Below are 19,534 nucleotides of genomic sequence, written 5' to 3'. Positions count from 1 at the left end.
CTGTCAGTCTCTGGCTATAAAAGCACACAGGATACTATTCCTGTCCATCTAAAATGTAAGTCCCACGAGGGCAAGGATCCTTGCCTTTTTTTTTTTTTTCACTGAAAGGTACCCCAAGTGCCTTAGAAATAAAAGCCTCTCAATAAGTATTTTCTGAATTAATATAAAATAGAGTCAAACATTGGAGAAGGAAATAGCAGCCCACTCCAGTTTTCTTGCCTGAAAAATCCCAGGGACCAAGGAGCCTGGTGGGCTACAGTCCATGGGGTCACAAAGAGTTGGATACTACTGAGCAATGAAGCATAGGGGCAAACATATGGACAGATACAGTTGAAACTTATTTGATATAATCAGACCTGGTTTCCCAGTAATATGTGAAATTTTCTTAATGCAGGGAATCCTTTTGAAAATGCCTTAAGTGTTTTATTTTCATTTAAAAGTGCGTTCATTCAGGGACTTCCTTGGCAGTCCAGTGGTTAAGACTCCACACTTCCACTGCAGGGGGCATGGGTTCAATCTCTGGTCGGGAACTAAGATCCCACGTGCGGTTCAGCCAAAAAATAAAAAAAAATTCATTCATCAGGATTGTGTTGTAGGATCAAGCTTGGTCTTTTGATTGAATTCCCCGTTTTTCTCTCTTGCATAAACCACAATCACCTATACTAGTTCTGGTTTTAGGTTTCTTTTAAGTTGAATGATAATTTAGACATTTATGAAAGAGTCTTAGAGCAGAGTCCTTCTAGATTTTTATGTTCTCTTTAATCTTTTATCTTGCCGAAATGTAATTTGACAATAATTTTTTTTAGCAACTTTCTCAAATCTTCTCAAAGCATTTTCATAGCTTTCATAGAAATGGAAATTTTTATACCCATCTTTCATCCTTTTTAGTAATATTAAGTTGAATAAGCTCAATTATAAATATAACAAGTACAAAAAAAATTAAGAGAAAATAAGACTGATTTTTGTTAGTATTAACACAACTGCTGAAAGCAAAAATGGGTCGGCCTGATAGAGAAAGTCCCAACAACCAGCCCGTTTCCTGTTGCAATGGAATGCTTTAAGGTCAAGGCATTGATATGCCCAAGTTTGTTGGTGGAGGTTGCTTAAGAGAACTTATAAGTGTAAGCTGAAGTCTGATAAGATCCAGGTGAGGATCACAATGTGTGTTGGCAAAACACAGAAGAGAGAAGGTTTCTGTCTGGGTTTGGGAGGGAAGGCGTTGGGCTGGGCTTTGAAGGATGGGTAGGGGTTTGCTGGGCATGAAGAAGAGGAAGAGCCTCGGGTAGTTCTTGACCACGGATTCCCAACGATGATATATGTAGAAAGTGCAAGGAATTGGAAATTAACTAAAAGTGAGGCTGGAAGCACAGGGTGAGTCCAGACTACTGAGCTATGTGTACCAAGGAATAGACTTTATCCTTGAGCCCTGGAGCATCATTATCATATTCCTGTAAAAAGTGATATACATTATATGTCTGTGACATGTACACTTGCCAAAGTAGAATAGATCTAGAAGGAAGAAAGACCAGCTCATAGGGTGTTAGAGATGCCCATATGGGTTCTATGGACCTGAATGAACAGTGAGAAAGGAAGGCAGGGGAAGGTGATTGGAAGTGAGAAGTGATCTGTGTCTCTGGGAAATGTGCTACCATAAGAAATGCCTGACAGTTGGAAGGAGGAGTCCCACACTTTGGGCTTGAATGAAGCGTTGAGTCACTGTCGCACATTCGGAGCACCAGAGGAGATGTTTGAGCAAAGATGGTGGCTGTGTGCAGCATGCTGAGTTTAAGGCGTCTGCCAGACACCATTTTTCAGCTTTAGATGAACTCAGGTCCGGTCTAAGTTTGCCAATAAAGTAGGAAGGTTCTCTTATCTCATTACCAGCAGATCCCTGCATTGCTATAATGTCCATGGAAATCCTTGGACCCTTTTGTCCTTTGCCTGGGTTTCTTAGCCGTTGTATGATGGGAGCTGATGCTGTTCCAGAAGCTTCCTGGCTATTAACTGAAGTGTGTCTTTAGCCTGCTCTCTTGCCATTGTTAGTGTACCTTTGTCAGTCTTTTTCCAGAAACAGTAGGATGTATTTCCAGCACATTTAGGTCCCACCCCCATGGGCTTCCCTAGTGTCTCAGATGGTAAAGAATCTGCCTGCAATGAAGGGAACTTGGGTTCAATCCCTGAGTTGGGAAGATCCCCTGGAGAAAAGAAAACGGTAACTCACTCCAGCATTCTTGCCTAGCGAATTCCATGGACAGAGAAGCCTGGAGGACTATAGTCCATGGGGTCACAGAGAGTCAGACATGACTGAACCACTAATACTTGCACACTTTCCAACCCCCTAACTTTGGGCATTTACAAAATTTGTTGTTAAATTATCTACAGGTAATATTCTGTTTCTGTTTTCTTACACTGCCAACCTTTAGTTGCCAAGTCACCTGCTTTTCTGAAGAAAATCATAATCCGTTCATCATTTTGAACACTATGCTATTTTAGGATCTGAAGATGTTTAATCTTCCCCTAAGCGATCTCTTTCAGCCTCCAGTGTACAGTTTCCCACTCAGACTCATCCTCTGATCTTTCTTTCTTTTCCCTGTAGGCATTAAGTCACTTTTTTCCCTGTTGTGAAAAGAATGTAGTTGTTTTAATTTCTATTTATGACTAAAGATGGAGGTGTGGTGAGCTGAACACTTAGGTAGCTCCATGTTTGGTGTTGCTTTCGTTAATAGACACACTAGCTGATACTAATTCCATTTATTAGTGGAAATCAAGGTTTTCTTGACATCCTCCTTCTGTCTCTCTCACTCCCATTTCCGTCAGTCACCGTGTACGGCTGATTTTGTCTTCTCCACTAGGACCATGGAGATAAGTGCTCCCTTAAGACTTCTCTGGGGGTGCAGGGTGTCCCCATCAATTATTTACACGTCTGCCTGAGATGGTGAGTTGCTTGAGGGCAGGGACCACATCCACCTGTTCCAGAACAGGGTCTCACGTGGACTTAGATACTCAGTAAATGTTTACTGAATGAATGGGTGTCATTTAACCATCCCCCACCCCCCACACCCACATCTAACATTTGCTTGCCTGAAATCTTGTCTTTTATTTTCTCCTGGTACTTTCTCCCTGATGCAAGAGCCTCTCTTCTAAGTCTGCTTGAAAATCTAGCTCAAATAAAATGTGGTTGCTGGCACCAAGGTACTTCTGCCACTTTTTCACCTTCACTCACACCTTCTCTGCAGAGCTGTAGAAAATTGAGAATTGATCCTCTTGTACAGCCTCCTTTTTAGGTCACTCAGCACGTTAGGGGGCTGTCCTCCCACAATTTACTGCTCAATTGACTCTTAACTCTTCCCTGTGTCTTCCTTAATGTTGCAATAGTTAAACTCCCCTGTTACTGATCATTTGTTCTCTTTGCTTCTTTTACTCCTTCAATCAGTGGCGGGAAGTGTGTTAGATGTGGAGCAGGCATGTATTTCCATAACAGCCAGCTACTCTGTGTCTCTAGATCTGGGCTTGTGGAAGGCGCCTCTAGTGCCTTTTTTCTTTCTTTCTGGCTGTGCCTCATGACTGGTGGGATCCCCTGACCGGGTATCAAACCCTGTGCCTTGACTTTTTTGACCACGTGGTTTGTGGGATGCCCTGACTAGGGATTGAACCCAGGACTCCAGCAGTAAAAGCGTGGAGTCCTAACCACTGTACTGCCAGGGAAGTCCCACCTCACACCTTCTTTGACTTTGAGTCCCTAGAGCCTGCTCATGGCCTGGCACGAAGAGGGTGTCCACCAAGTGTTTGTAGAGTCAGAATATTCAAGCAAGCTTCATTCTGTCATGGTTTATTGTTCTTCCAGAGTTCAAAAGATTTCCAGTGATCGTTTCTGTGCTGGTGCGTTTTTGGAGAAAAAAGAAAAAAACTCTTTGAATGGATACTTAACATTGGTTTGCCCAGAATTCTGGGGAACTGGAATGAGAGTCAGAACTTTCCCATTTCTCCAGGAACCTGACTGAATGGGAGTGGCAGGAGGTCAAATCTGAAACTTAGCGCTTTCTATGGTTTGAAGTCCTGAGCTGTCCAAGAGCCACAGAGAGCACCCGTCTCCCATTGGTATTCGGATACCTTTCTTTCCCAGCCAAGTTCCCCCTAAGGCATGTTAGAGCATGATTATTTGAGGGCAGTTTATCCAGCATCTAATCGAAGGACATGTGGGCCGGCACATCTCCAGTTCTGGGTGCTTGGACGTGCTTACCTGCGCAGCACGTGTATGCAAATACCTGCTGGGTTTTTGTGTGTTTTTATAGAGCATTTTGAAATGTTGGCTATTCTTTTTCTTTCCTAGGAATCTTACCTTGTTGATTCTTTTCTTCCCCATGTGCTCATTTTAGTGTTTTCTTTGTATTCAGTTGAATGTTATTTTCTCTCTAATTTCTATCCGTTTGGATGTTACTTTCTGTCTTTGTGCCACCTTCTCTTTCTCCTCTCTGCTATGAGTGTGTTGCCAATGGAACACTCGGGTGTTATTTGGTGTTCTTCTGACTTGCATTGTGGGACCCCAGAGGTCAACCTGTTGAGTATAGATGCGTAATAGACAAGACTCATATTTTAAAGTCAGACAGATCCTTGTTCAAATCCTACCTCTGCCTCTCAGTAGCTGTGTAGCCAACCATTCTCAGCCCCAACAACCTCATTGGTAAAACTGGGATGAGAATCTATGCCATACGCAGTAGTTTTGGGAATTCAGTGCTGGCTGTTGGTAACTTCCAAACCCACACCTAGAACGCTGTAGCTGTCCACGCTAAAGTTCTAGTGTGAGCCTGCTTTTACAAAATCAGTTTCCTATTATAGACAGTTTACAAAATGAATAGCTCCATGTAACTTAGTTAAATTTATTTTATAACTGCAATTATAAATCATAATTTAATTTCCTAAACTCTGTCTATCAGTTCAGTTCAGTTACTCAGTTGTGTCCGACTCTGAGACCCCATGGACTGCAGCACACCAGGCTTCTCTGTCCATCACCAACTCCCAGAACTTGCTCAAACTCATGTCCATCAAGTCAGTGATGCCATGCAACCATCTCATCCTCTGTCATTCCCTTCTACTCCTGCCTTCAACCTCTCCCAGCATCATGGTCTTTTCTAATGAGTCAGTTCCTTGCATCAGGTAACCCTAAGTATTGGAGCTTCAGCTTCAGCATCAGTCCTTCCAGTGAACAGTCAGGACTGATTTCCTTTAAGATTCACTGGTTTGATCTCTTTGCAGTCAGTCCAAGGGACTTTCAAGAGTCTTCTCCAACACTGCAGTTCAAAAGCATCAATTCTTCAGCGCTCAGCTTTCTTTATAGTCCAACTGTCACATCCATACATGACTATTGGAAAAACCGTAGCTTTGACTAGATGGACCTTTGTTGGCAAAGTAATGTCTCTGATTTTTAATGGACTGTCTAGGTTGGTCATAGCTTTTCTTCTAAGGAGCAAGCGTCTTTTAATTTCATGGCTGTAGTCACCATCTGCAGTGATTTTGGAGCCCCAAAAAATAAAGTCTCACGGTTTCCATTGTTTCCCCATCTATTTGCAATGAAGTGTTGGGACCAGATGCCATGATCTTAGTTTTTTAAATGTTGAATTTTAAGCCAGCTTTTTCACTCTTCTCTTTGACTTTCATCAAGAGGCTCTTTAGTTCCTCTTCTCTTTCTGCCATAAGGGTTGTGTTTTCTGCATATCTGAGGTTATTGATATTTCCTCTGGCAATCTTGATTCCATCTTGTGCTTTATCCAGCCTGGCATTTCATATGATGTACTCTGCATATAAGTTAAATAAGCAGGGTGATAATATACAGCCTTGACATACTCCTTTTCCAATTTGGAACCAGTCCTTTGTTACATGTCCAGTTTGAACTGTTGCTTCCTGACCTGCATACAGATTTCTCAGGAGGCAGGTAAGATGGTCTGGTATTCCCATCTCTTGAAGAATTTTCCACAGTTTGTTGTGATCCACACAGTCAAAGGCTTTGGCGTAATCAATGAAGCAGAGGTAGATGTTTTTCTTGAACTCTATTGCTTTTTCTGTGATCCAGGGGATGTTGGTAATTTGATCTCTGGTTCCTCTTCCAAGTCCAGCTTGAACATCTGCAAGTTCTCTGTTCACATACTGATGAAGCCTGGCTTGGAGAATTTTGAGCATTACTTCGCTGGCTTGTGAGATGAGTGCAATTGTGTCTTAGTTTGAACATTCTTTGTCATTGCCTTTCTTTGGGATTAGAATGAAAATTGACCTTTTCCAGTCCTGTGGCCACTGCTGAGTTTCCAAATTTGCTGACGTATTGAGTGTAGCACTTTAACAGCATCATCTGTTAGGATTTGAAAGAGCTCAACTGGAATTCCATCACCTCCACTGGCTTTGTTCATAGTGATGCTTCCTAAGACCCACTTGACTTAGCATTCCAGGATGTCTGGCTCTAGGTGAGTGATCACACCATTGTGGTTATCTGGGTCATGAAGATCTTTTTTGTACAGTTCTTCTGTATATTCTTGCCACCTCTTCTTAATATCTTCTGCTTCTGTTAGGTCCACACCATTTCTGTCCTTAATTGTGCCCATCTTTGCATGAAATGTTCCCTTGGTATCTCTGATTTTCTTGAAGAGATCTCTAGTCTTTCCCATTCTATTGTTTTCCTCTATTTCTTTGCATTGATCACACAGGAAGGCTTCCTTATCTCTCCTTGCTATTCTTTGAAACTCTGCATTCAAATGGATATATCTTTCCTTTTCTCCTTTGCCTTTTACTTCTTTTCTTTTCTCAGCTATTTGTAAGACCTTAAAGAGGCAAAATGGTCATCTGAGGAGGCCTTACAGACTCTTGTGTATAAGTAGTCGGAAGTCAGAGACCAACATTCTTTGCTGAACTGCACATCTCAGGGTTGGATTAAGAATGGATGGACTGACACCCTCTTGGCTGTTGGTTCCATTGTAGATATATCTGGCCATGCCAGGGGTAAAGAGGGAACTTGTGTGGCCAGCAGTTGGGTACAGGGCTTTTCTCTGGATTCACTCTCCTGTACTCCACCTGCTGTATGTTCCCATGACCACAAGTTGGGCCCTCTGAGCAAGCACAGGGTTTCTTTTTTTACTTTCCTTTCTTAAGCTTGGAATGAAAGAAAATAGCCTTAATGATGATTTTTAACTTATGTGACATACCCTTCACTGCTAACAATCTGTTTGTCTTTCTAACTGGGCACAAAACCACCCTCTTCTGCTCTTCTGGCCAGGCCTCGTGAACAAACTGGGATTTTATGTAGCTCAGTAGGTAGACTTTTTGGGGATAAGTGAAATCAGATATACTCACATCTTTGTCATTTTAGTGCCTGAAGTGTTAAAGCTTGTATTATTCACAAACTCCAAGTGAGAGCAAGGAAGAGTGTGTCTTGGCATGATAGAGGACAATAAAGCTCTCAGGAGACCCCAAAATTGTCACCTTGGCATTCTTTCAAATGTATCCTAAGTGGTGGGATCTGCTTATTTTTGTAAGTAAACCTGCCCACCTGATTCTAACCAGGAAAGAAGGATTTTATGACACAGGTATGTAGAGTTGTTCTTTTCACACTGCCATTTGAGACAGGTGATGAATTTCCTCTCTTGGAATGCTTTCTCCACGACTTCTTGCATTTTTATTTCTTCAAGTTTCATATCACAGAAGTACTGGTGTGAAAATCGAAGAATTTGTTTTTTTGCGATGGAGTAATTAATATGCCTTAGTCCCTAGAAATGAGAAAAAATGTATTGTCAAATGCTTGGGAAAGTTTACCCAAGAGAGTTGTTCATGTGCTAGACTAGGGGTGATGAAAGGTAGGGGAGACAGATAGACCTGGTTTATCATCACATTAGGAGCCGCTTTGTGATTTTGGTATAAAGGGATTGAAGCTGTCCAGTGTCTTGTGTCCGAGGTAGCATCCGTGCTAACTTGTGGGCCTCACTGAAGCGGGTGCTGAGTCTTGGAGGCAGTTTTTGTTCAGGCGCTCAGTCGTATCCAACTCTTTATAACCCCATGAACTCACCAGGCTCCTCCGTCTATGGGATTCTCCAGGAATACTGGAGTGGGTTGCCATTTCCTTCTCCAGGGGATCTTCCCCACCCAGGGATAGAGCCCAATTCTCCTGCATCTCCTGCATTGGTAGGCAGAATTTTTACCACTGAGCCACCTGGGAAGCCCACCTTGGAGGCAGTGGTAGCTGCTTACTGAGAAATGGACTATTCCTTTGATTTGGTCTCTAGGTAGACTTGTGAATGGTCAACAACTCAGGGCAGTTGGACCTGACTTTGGCCTTGTCAGTAGCAGAATTTCTTTCCTACAGAACTGAGGTCAAGCCAGAACCAGTGCTGCCCAGAGGTTAGGGCTGACCAGGGTGGTGGTGCTTACCCAGGAGCTCACGTTCCTGTTAACAAGAGAGGCGGGCAGAGAGTGCCTTTTGCTTCATTGTGTGTGTGTCTTAAACAGAAACTAGTGTTGAGAGCTTAAATAGAAAACATCTCAAACAATCCATGAAATGGTAAACAAACCTGCTATTGAGGGAAAGAAAGAGAAGTTGACAATTGCATTATTCTGATCCTGAGTGGGTTCATCAACTAGGGTCGAGGAATAAAGAAAAAGGAGATAAAAAGAATCGGGTGAAATGAATTCAGTTGTGTCATTTCTTTCTTCCTTTGTCTTCGGTTTACACCTGGTAATGAACCCATGGAGGCTCGGAGATATTGTTCAAGTTTCCTTTTGTTTTATTTGTGTGTGTGTATGGCAGGTTTGTTTACAATTTCCAAAGGGTTTTTTTTTTTTTCTCAATCCTGAGGAATACAAATTGAGGAGGGGGAGGAGAAAACAAGAAGGGGAGGTATTTTAGTGTTTTGAAAACAGGAGGTGGCCCCACAATACAGGAAGCTGCTGTCATTGTTTTTCCTTTCAAAGAGGCCGACGGGATGGATGGTACCAGTTTCATCAAATGTGGGTTTTTACAGAGCCCCCACGTGTCCCACCTGGGGGAGTCACACTTTGGAAAATTAAGTGTCCATCAGATCAGGAGGAGGCTGGTACAGTTTCTGTCCCGTTTCACCCCTGCTTTTTTGAAAAGCGTAAGAAAAGAGCCCTTTGTTTCCTTTTCAAGGAAAGTTACACTGAGATTCATCTGTATGGGATTCACAGAGCCCATCTGTGTCATTCATGGGTAGCCATAGGTTATACGGGACAATGCTGATGACAAGTGCTGGTGAATTCCTGACTTCAACATTCAGACCGGTGTGTTGGGAAAAGGTTGAAGACCTTTTATTTTTCACTTTCTTTCTCTTTCTAAAACTTAAAAAAAAAAATTATTTAAAGAGGAAACTGAGATTTTTCTCACCTACCTTTTACATCAGATTTCCCCACCGCATGCCAGCAGAGCTTCACAGGCTTAAGATTTGTGCCTGTCGCTTCCGACATTTTCCTCCGAATTGCAAAACTTTCAAATACCTTTCAGGGAGACTTGTTTGGAATTTCATTTTAATGGGATTTATGAATAAATCTCCATCTTAATGCTGACTAAGCTTTAAACATCCATTCCTGGAGAACACTATTGGATTTTTATATTTTAAAATTTAAATCGCTTGACAGCAAAGGCATAAAACATTTTTATATTTGTGAGTGCCATGTGCTTGAGCATTTCTGTTGAAGACCCTTTTTTTTTCTTTTTTTCCGGTTGGCTTGAATAATTCTGTTCTGCAAAGTTGGAGATACTGCATCTCCTACTTTGCTTTCTCATGAGGATGCCTGTGTACATTATGTGGGTTCATTTATCTCACCTACAGGGACGGGTATTCTGTGGCAGCCTGTTGCCACACTGCAATTTCCTTTAAAAAACAGTTTACTTTCTTCCTTCACTTTGAAACCTTTAACCTCAGAATTTTATTTTTAAATGCCATGAACCCTCAAAGTCAGGTTAAAAGAAGTGACGCTTCCTCCCTTCCTGCCTTTCCCCAGAGATGCGTTGTAGAATGTAAATGAAGATGAAAGCTGGGATCACAGTCAGCCCCCTTAAGAGAAAAGTACTCGAAACTTCTTTCAGGGGTTTTCAAGTGTCAGACCGCCACTGTGTTCTCTGTGTCTGGCGTCATTTTCCCCTGTCTGTCCACAGACTCATCCTACTCTGAGCCTCCAGATGTTCAGCAGCAGTTGAACCACTATCAGTCCGCTGCTCTGGCGAGAAACAACAGCCGTGTGAGCCCCGTGCCTCTTTCTGGGGCTGCGGGGGGCGCTGAGCAGAAAACGGAAGCCATTCTTCACTGCGAATTCTGTGAATTCTCCTCTGGCTATATCCAGAGCATCAGGCGCCATTACAGGGACAAGCATGGTGGGAAGAAGCTCTTCAAGTGCAAAGACTGCTCCTTTTACACAGGCTTTAAGTAAGTGATGCGAAGAACAGCCTTGAGAAACAAGGTGGCTGCGCCTGCTCCGCCCCTCACTACACTCTTCCCTTACACTCCTCTATCTGGAGCTCAAGGGAGGCCCTGCCCAAGGGATGATGAACAAGTGGGGTCCAGTCTTCACAAAAAGAGGCTAGTTCCAGACACTGCTTTTAGGTTTGGGGAAGGGATGAAGAGCTATATGAGAACAAATGAGTTTAAAAATCAGAGCAAATGGGTGCCCAAGAAGTGTAAAGGATTTCCCTGACCCAGCGTGTGAAGCAGTGAGTATTTTCCCATTTGGAAATCTATGCCCTCCACCTCCCCACTTTTTATTTTGTCTTTGGGAAAAACAGTCTTCTCAGAAGCAAAGTCAAAGTCAAGAGAGAACATCCAGCGATAGTGACAGTCTGCTACCCTTGTAAAGAATTCTTATTTCTTAAGATCATATTATTGAAAGAGAACCAAGGCTTCACACTGGGAAGACTAAATTTGAACAATCACAGAAAGATTGTCCCCACATAGAAAAAGATAATCCACAGTCCTTTTTGCTCCTGAGTATGACAAAGATTGGAGTGCTTCCTCTCATTTAATCTAAGCTCCTGTGATTTCATCTCATCCTGGGAGATTCCACTTAGGGTCATAGTTACTAGTGTAGAATATGGAGCCTGACTGCCAGGGTTTGAACCCCAGCTTTGCCACTTACTGCTGGTGTGACTTTGGACAAGTTACTAAACCTGTCTGTGTCTCTGGTTCCATATCTGTAAAATAAAGATAATAATAGTACATACCTCATAGGGCTCTTGTGAGGAGTAAAATAATAATAAATGAAGCTATAAAGTGCTTAGCATACTGCTTGGCACAAAGGAAACACAAAGGAAATGCAAAATGTTATTGTATCATAGAAAGCTATTATAATGAGATTAGATGCTGTATTACAGGTATGAAGCTATTATTATCTGCTCCTGTTGCAGTCAGGGCCTGGGCTTTAGGTCTCTCCAGTATTTCAATACATGCTCCACAAGGAGAGGCTGGCGAGGATGGGCTTCATAACCCCTCCAAACTTGAATTGATAGAAAAACAAGTCTCTTTTCCAGCAACATCTTAGTCACTGGGATTTGATGGAAAATGTGTAACATCTCTGACTGTTAATGTGGTTCAGTTGTTTTATAGATAAATATGTATGTGACCTTAGAACTGAGAGAAGTCGAGAAGGACTCAGATAACAAGGGCCCATTGACAGGTGTACATGTTTCCCCAGAGAGAGGCACTCGGGTTAACAAGAAGAGGACCTTGCCCATTAAACTTTGGGTTTCATCCATTTTTATGAGACATTTAAGGCTTTGTAAAATTTGAAGTTTTAAAAAGGATGGAGCAAGGGAGGCAGTGGTACCCTCCACATTCGAGCTGGTACAACAGCTCTGAGCATCTTTACGTGGTCATTGACCTTCCTGCTTTCCCAACCAACCCGCCCTCCCTCCTTCCCTGGGAAGAGTCACCAAGGCAGCTGATGAATCATCCCAGCTTCTCCTTCCGAGCATGATGAGAAATCCATTCTCGTAGGGATTTTGTTTTATATTTTTAACAGGCAACTGCTCATTTTCAAAAATAAAATGGGGAGTCTGTTTCTTTTTTTTCCCCCAAACTTACCCTGAGCCCAGCCAAGTAGCAAAATTTCCCCCAAAGAAATTTAGCACTGCAGAAGAGTGTTCAGTCATTGCCCAAATAATTGAGGAACTTGTGCTCAGCAAGCACGATGAACCACTATAGTTTTGGGTAACCCACCCCCGCAGCAGGGTGTCTCCATAGGACTTCCGGCAAGGGGTGTGAATGTGATTCTTCTGGGTCCCACTCATCGCCTTTCTCCCCGCTCCCTCCCAGATCTGCTTTTACTATGCATGTGGAAGCCGGGCATTCGGCGGTCCCCGAGGAGGGCCCCAAAGATCTCCGCTGTCCTCTCTGCCTCTATCACACCAAATACAAACGCAACATGATCGACCACATTGTGCTGCACCGAGGTAACCTTCTGAGCTTGGTTTTCTTGGGATGCAAGGGGTGGAGGGAGGGTGGCTCGGGTGGCATTAGAGGGAAGCTGTCTCAAGGTGGCAGCAACTCCTTTTCCCCAGTCCCTTGTTCCTTCCCTTATCTCCCCAAAAGAAATCACAGCGGTCACCCCAGTGACAGCCAACAGGGTAAGAGCATCTTTCTGCTGAGAGGATTTCCTCCACCTGGAGGGAGGCAAAGGTGATGGAGTCCGCAGTGAACACTTCTGCGGGGCTTCCCCGTGAGAGAGAGATTTTACATCCCGGGTCTTCTGCTCTCATGACCTTGCTAAGGAGGGAGTGAATGAGAAGCAGAGTGGGTGGCTGAACTCACGGTGAAAGGTGAAGAGCCCTGTAGTTGTAAGCAGTTCTTTGAAGGAAGACCAAAATGATGATCTCCAAAGCAGAAAGTGGGATTTCCCTTGAAGTGGATGGAGAAAATTCTTAAAACTAAAAGTAGCCTGATATATGTTAATTTTTATTTTTTTAATATTTTGTGCCACACAGCATGTGGCATCTTAGTTTCCCAGCCAGAGGCTGAACCCACATCCCCTGCATTGGAAGGGCAGAGTCTTAACCACTGGACTGCCAGGAAATCCCAGCCTGATACATATTAAACGCCATAGACTGTGGGTTTAAATTCTGTTTTTAAAGCCTCTTGTGTTTTACCTCTTCTCCATAAAGAGGTGATGACTGCCTCTGAGGTGGCGTGTTGGGTGTCTAGTGTGTTCCATGTGGATGCGTCTTGGGTGTTTGTAAACGCTGGTTCCTTTGGTATATTGGGATACTTCTTTTAGTGATATATTGGGATATTTCTTTTTGGTTTTTTCTTTGAACTGAGTTTACTGCTGGCCAATCAAAATACCATTAAACAACATGTGCCCTCTGCATTGGAAGGAAAAATATGCAACAACTATACTTTGTCCAGAAGAGATTCCAGCCAGAGGTGGATGGAAAAAGATGACTAGAATACCCGTTACTATTTCCACCTACTGACCTTTCTGTCTCTGCTTCCTTCCTCCCTCCCTCCTTTGCTTCCTCTTCCTGCCTATCTTCCTTCCTTTGCCTCTAACCTAGGAATGCTTTTCAGTATTTGCCACCTGAGACTCAAATGCATTAAGTGTCTTCTGCTGCCCTGCGGAGATGTTACTCTGAAATGCTGGGTATTCAGGGGGCATTTCCCCAGAGCCACTGCCTTTGGCTGGTGCATTTTGTGACATGTCACCCACGTCTGCTGCAGACCCCATGGAAGATTAACCTTCAGCACCCTTAGGTCTCCCTTCTCCCCAGGCAGACTCGAGACGTGAGATGCCTGCTGGCGAGGACGTCCGCCAGTAAGCCGTACAGGAATGTTTAGGCAGGAACTCCTGGGATCCCTTGTGGTATGCTGCCTCAGTCACCTGGCTTTTGGTCCCTGGGCCCATGTATCTGTCAATGGCTCCATGTCCTCCATTGCTTGGAAGAGGCCATGAGTCACGCTACTGTGGAGCAGACAGGAGCGGTAAGGCCCCGCCTCAGCGGTGGAGTCTCGTTTCCATTTGCTGCCTGCTGGGATCAAGCTTCCCAGGTGGCACTATGATAAAGAACCTGTCAGCCAGTGCAGCAGATGCAGGAGACTCAGGTTTGATTCCTGGGTCGGAAAGATCCCCGGGAGCGGGGCATGGCAACCCACGCCAATATTCTTGCCTGGAGAATCCCAGGGACAGAGAAGCCTGGTGGGCTACAGTCGGTGGGGTCACAAAGACTTGGACGTGACTGCAGAGACTTACACGCACACATGCCTGCTGGGATCAGAGTCTTGATGCCTAATGCAAGCTCGCTGACTTTCCTTCCCTGAGCTGAGAGTCCAGGAAACGAGAAGGCAGAGAGAAACACTTAATGCCTGGAGCACGCCACACCTGACCCAGTGCTTCTCACACACGGTCACTTCATCATCCACCCTCACTGGGGGGGATGATACTTTGACCTGTAGTCCTGTCAATGTATGTGAGGCTTGAAGCTGGCAAAAACTATTTTTTCTTTGTTTTAGTGTAGTGTTTTAGGGTCATTTTGGAGAAGGCAATGGCACCCCACTCCAGTACTCTTGCCTGGAAAATCCCATGGACGGAGGAGCCTGGTAGGCTGTAGTCCATGGGGTCACTAAGAGTCGGACACGACTGAGCGACTTCACTTTCACTTTTCACTTTCATGCATTGGAGAAGGAAATGGCAACCCACTCCAGTGTTCTTGCCTGGAGAATCCCAGGGACAGGGGAGCCTGGTGGGCTGCCATCTATGGGATCGCACAGAGTTGGACATGGCTGAAGTGACTTAGCAGTTAGGGTCATTTCACAAGAAATTGAAGATACGTTAAAGATAGTTGTGCAGAACTGTAGGATTAAAAACGAGAGGAGATTGGGACAAATGCAGAATAAGGGAAAAGTAGTTGAAAGTTCATGTGAAAGTATGAGAACACTCACCTAGAGTTTTGGTGTCTGCCGCAAGATACTGTGCGTTTGTTAGCAGTGGGCTACTGTCTCAGCCCTGGGACTCCAGCCCTCTGTGGGGGAGACAGCAACAGAATCAATTTGATTTTGGGTGTTCATTAGACTTTTGCATGTTCAAGAATCTGAGGTGCTGGAACCTGAAAGGAGTTTCTCCAGGGGGTTCTCCTGAGGGGGCGCTGTGTGAATTAGTGCATGCTGCCCCCAGCCTGAAAACAGTGGTGAACTCCCCTCGAGCCCCCTTGCTGGACCCGTGAGGGTAGAAGTAGTTCCACCAGAGTCACCCAGCCCGTGAGCAGGGAAGCTGTGTGTCAACCCAGGTTTCTGATCCCATGATCCATCCATCGTATTGCCTGTCACTGGTTATTTACAGTCTTTTCTGTTTGTTTACAGAGATAATTTATATTAGAAGAAGCATCAGCATATGTAGAATTTGTCCTCATTGGGGTCAGAAAGTGCACAATCTGATATGAACATGAGTATTTGAGGATTGTTGTAATAATGACAACACCCACAGCAACAGCAATAGTTACTGTTACTGAGGACTTTTTAGGTAGCAGGTACTGTGCTAAGTGCTTTCCAGTGAGTCATTTCATGGAATTTTCGCAAAACCCTAAGTGGTGGGTGTTAACTGTTATCCCTGATAACAAGGGAGAAAACAGGTTCAGGAAGATTGAGCATCTTACCCAGGTCAAATGACTAATAAGCGACCCAGCTGGGATCTGATCCCAGGCCTGCCTCACCCCCAGTCCACGCCTTTACCCACCAGGCATCACTGTCTCACCCTTGGGAAGGTGGTTGGCGTCACCCCATTGAGCATTCCAGTGGCTGTGGTATCTGGGTCTGGGGATAGAGTCGTCTGAAGGTTGGGGGTCAGAGATGGGGACCCCTGAGCCACAGGGAGGCAGGGCACTTTGGGATAGCCTGTCTGCCATCTGCGTCCTGGCCTGGCTTTGGGGTCCATCTCCATCAAGATGGCAGCTCAGTGGGAGCTAGTCTTGACAAGGAAGACAGGGTTGGTGGGTGTCTGCCTGGCAGTTTTGAGTTGGGGCTGATCTCAGAGTAACAAGACGTGGCTCTCTCTGCACCTGTGCTCTCCTTACTCTGTGGATGAATAAACATCTTTGGTCTCTGGGGCCTGCAGTAAGAGATCTTTCTGAGACTTTGGTTAATTAAAATACTTGGAATGAATGGCAAGAAAAACAACTTCTGAACTGGCCCTGAGAATAAGCTGCTGTTTGCAGGAATACAGTCTCCTTAGCTTTTTGTCCAGACAAATTGCTGTATTTAAATAGGGAGGAAGGAAAAGGAATTCATTCCACTCCTGGGTGATCTGAATGAGAAATCACATTGGCTGCTACAAAAGAGAGCTTTCTGTTGGTCCATGCGTTCAGTAGACATGTATTATTTGGTTGTTCCTTGCTGTACCATGCTGGGTTCTTTGGGTTAAGATGGGGTACCTGAGAGCCAGTCTGCCCTCCTCAAGAAGATGAAGTGTGTGCATAAGTATGTTTAAGATAGTGAGTGATAAGTACCTAGGAGATTGACAGTGGCAGATGTATTTCTGTTTGGAGTAGAAAAAGGTGGTGGTGGGGGGGTAGCTTTCAAACTGATCCATGATAAGATTTCAGCAGTCAGAGAGGACTTGAGGTGGGTGTATTCATTATGTAGGGGACTTAACAGAAATGGATTCTTTTCCCGTTTTGGAGCCTAGAAGTCTGAAATGCAGTTGTTCGTAGGGCTGTGTTCCCCCTGAAGACTCTAGGGGAGAATCCTTCCTAGATTCTTCCCAGCTTCTCCTGGCTCCCGACTTTGCTTGGCATCCCTTGCCTTTTGGCATATCACTCCAGTCTCTCCCTCCCTCTGCACATGGCCTTCTTCTCTGTGTGTGTGTGTCTCTGTTCTCTCCTCTTCTTGCCCTAACTTTAGGGCACACCCCAATCCCATACGACCTTATCTTCACTAACATGCGAAGACCTCAGGTCTCAATAAGGTTACATTCTGAGGGGCCAGGTGGACATAAATTTCTGGGGGCTCCATTTGACTCATTACAGAGTGTAAGGAAAATTTTAACAAACCACCCAGGTGAGTAGAGGGAAGATGTGTTTACAGAGTGAAATTAGAAGGTACTAGGAGGCAAGGCTAGAAAGGTATATTCTGGCCAAATGGAAGAGGGCTTGGATCCCATCGCAGGAGTAGAATGCTACTCTGTAGACAGTTGGGAAGCTGGGGTACTGATGAGATACCTGGAGAGTTCTAATTTAGCAGAGATAAAGCCAAGGATTATAGACCCATCTCTTTGAGGAACCGTGAACTTAGGTCAGATCAACATTTGATGAGGTTCACCATGATGGGACCAGTGTAACCAGGGAAAATTAAGCCCTGAGACTTCTGGTTCAAGGATAAAGTGGTATGATGTTAGATGGGTTTTCATTCATGTTACAAATGTTTATTGAACACCCACCACATGCTAACATTGCTTTAAGCTCTAGGGATACTGCCAGGAAGAGTCGGACAAGGTTTGGGCACTGAAGGAGTGTGAACTTTAGTAGAAAGAGAGACAGTGAACAAGGGAGGAAATAGTTTCAGAGTACATCAATGTTTTTGGTTGCTCAGTCATGTCCAACTCTTTGCAACCCCATGGACTGTAGCCCACCAGGCCCCTCTGTCCATGGGATCTCTGCAGGCAAGAGTGGGTTGCCATTTCCTTCTCTAGCAGATCTTCCTGGCCCAGGGATCAAACCCAGGTTTCCTGCATTGTAGGCAGATTCCTTACCATCTGAGCCATCAGGGAAGCCAGAGTACATTTCTACTCAGTTCTTACAACCATTGGAAGCACAATGAATGCCTCATGTGTTGCTTGGCCTGGATGTCCCTTATATACCTATAGCAAACCTGAGAAATTGGGCAAAAACTGAATTATAGGCATGAAACAGTTTCATCAAATGTTCATAATTACAGAGCTGTGTAATCACTGAGATTGGTCTCCAGTTGGCTTATAAACTTAAAGTTTCTTTTTTGCAGCCTGTAACCTCAATACACACGTAAATGCTAAATATAACTGAACCCTGCAGGTGGGTATGTTTTTGGAACAAAACTAATCTCCCCTAATATATCTGATCAGTATCATTTTTTCTTGAGGGGGAAAAAAATACTACAGTGAGACTGACAGTCTTTCATCTTACTCAGTGAAATTACATGTTCTCTTCATCCCCATCACATACTTCTTCCTGTTAAAGGTACAGTTCCCAGCTCTTGTCTGGCTTGAGGGTAGCTTGGCTAACGTCAGAACTTTTTACAGGAACTGTGTACTTACGTTTACATGTGTCTGTTTATGGTTATATTTGGGGATGGTGGCTTTCTGGTCCTCAGCGTTTGTCACTGGTTTGTGAGTTAGAGTAACAGATAGATCTTTGGTTTGGTTCAGCGGGGGTCTAGGCCTTCTACCATGGCGATCTGCATTCAGAGTTGGTTGGAGTGAGTGGCTTTCAAATCCCCACCCACCCCTCAGCCCCCACCCCCCGCTACCCCCAGCCTGGCACACTGTGGGGAGGAAACCCACGTGTGCTGTGGGCTGCCTTTCAGGAAGAATTGTTACTTGGTGATTCTGGGCTCCACGGTGATGTGGGTTTTTTTCACTCTTTTGAGTAGAATTGACCCCCTCTCCCCCAACGCCCCCCTTAGTGGTGGCGATTTTACAGATTATTCCCCCCCCCCCGGCACACACTTCTGGGCTCTTGATGAACCTTAGCACCCACGTGCTTTAGTGTGGCGCTGCTGCAGGCTGGAGCCTCTTGAGTGTTGTATCCACCTGCAGCACTCAGTATCTTTTAAGTATGAGTCTCTGATGGCACCCACTCCAGTACTTTTGCCTGGAAAATCCCATGGACGGAGGAACCCGGTAGGCTGCAGGCCATGGGGTCGCAAAGAGTCAGACACAACTGAGCAACTTCACTTCACTTCACTTCAGATGACAGACATGATCTATCTTGTAGTCAAAACTGGTGAAGTCATAATATTTTGCAGTCAGTGGTGGAAGCTGAGTCACAATGAGTGTGATTCAGGCCTTGATTTCTTACCCAGGGTAATTTTGAGAGGTGTGAAGTCAAGAAAAGACCCACAGTTGTCACTGCCCCCTGTAGGAAAAGCCCCAAGTGGCTGAGCTTCCGAAGCCAAGACAGAGCTCAGGCCCTACCTGGAAACAGTCCAGTCTCCCGGCTCATATCCTTCACTGGCCTCCACCATGAATAACTCATTCAGAAAATGCTGTCAGTCCTTTGCCCGCCTTTCAGAGTCTGTCTTATTTTTTTATCTTGGTCCTGTTAGCCATGTTTGTAGAAAGGGGGGTGGGGAAAAGGTAACTTTGTTTTCTAAAATTAACACCCATAACCCATATAACTAAGAGACTTGGGAGTTATTATGTCTTAGTTTGGAAATGAGGAAGTCATACCTTTCAGAATAAGTCATCAGGGAAATGACCTTTTATGAAATCCAGGAGATACTTGAAAGAAATTCAGATAAAAATGGTTGCCTTAGACACTGAGAGCTTTTGCGATTTTGAACTATTAGGAATAAAAGGCTGAGAAGTGCACGGC

The 19,534-nt window shown here is 44.5% G+C and overlaps 1 protein-coding gene across 9 annotated transcripts in view; it reads left to right on the top strand.

Annotated features, from left to right (window-relative positions):
• Positions 1-19,534, top strand: part of ZNF462 (zinc finger protein 462) — a 157,654-nt gene that overhangs the window by 102,847 nt on the left and 35,273 nt on the right. For all 9 annotated transcript variants that reach the window (XR_011465049.1, XR_011465050.1, XM_070375165.1 and 6 more), the window contains 2 exons: positions 10,148-10,415; positions 12,297-12,433. Coding sequence is in view for 7 of the 9 variants with exons in the window: in XM_070375165.1 (XP_070231266.1) it covers positions 10,148-10,415; positions 12,297-12,433 (405 nt within the window). In the remaining 2 variants the exon portion in view is untranslated. The remainder of the gene's footprint in view (positions 1-10,147; positions 10,416-12,296; positions 12,434-19,534) is intronic.

The sequence above is a fragment of the Bos mutus genome, chromosome 8, assembly GCF_027580195.1.
Source record: "Bos mutus isolate GX-2022 chromosome 8, NWIPB_WYAK_1.1, whole genome shotgun sequence".
NCBI classification, from domain to species: Eukaryota; Metazoa; Chordata; class Mammalia; order Artiodactyla; family Bovidae; genus Bos; species Bos mutus.
This window is presented reverse-complemented; position numbering and strand designations above follow the sequence as displayed.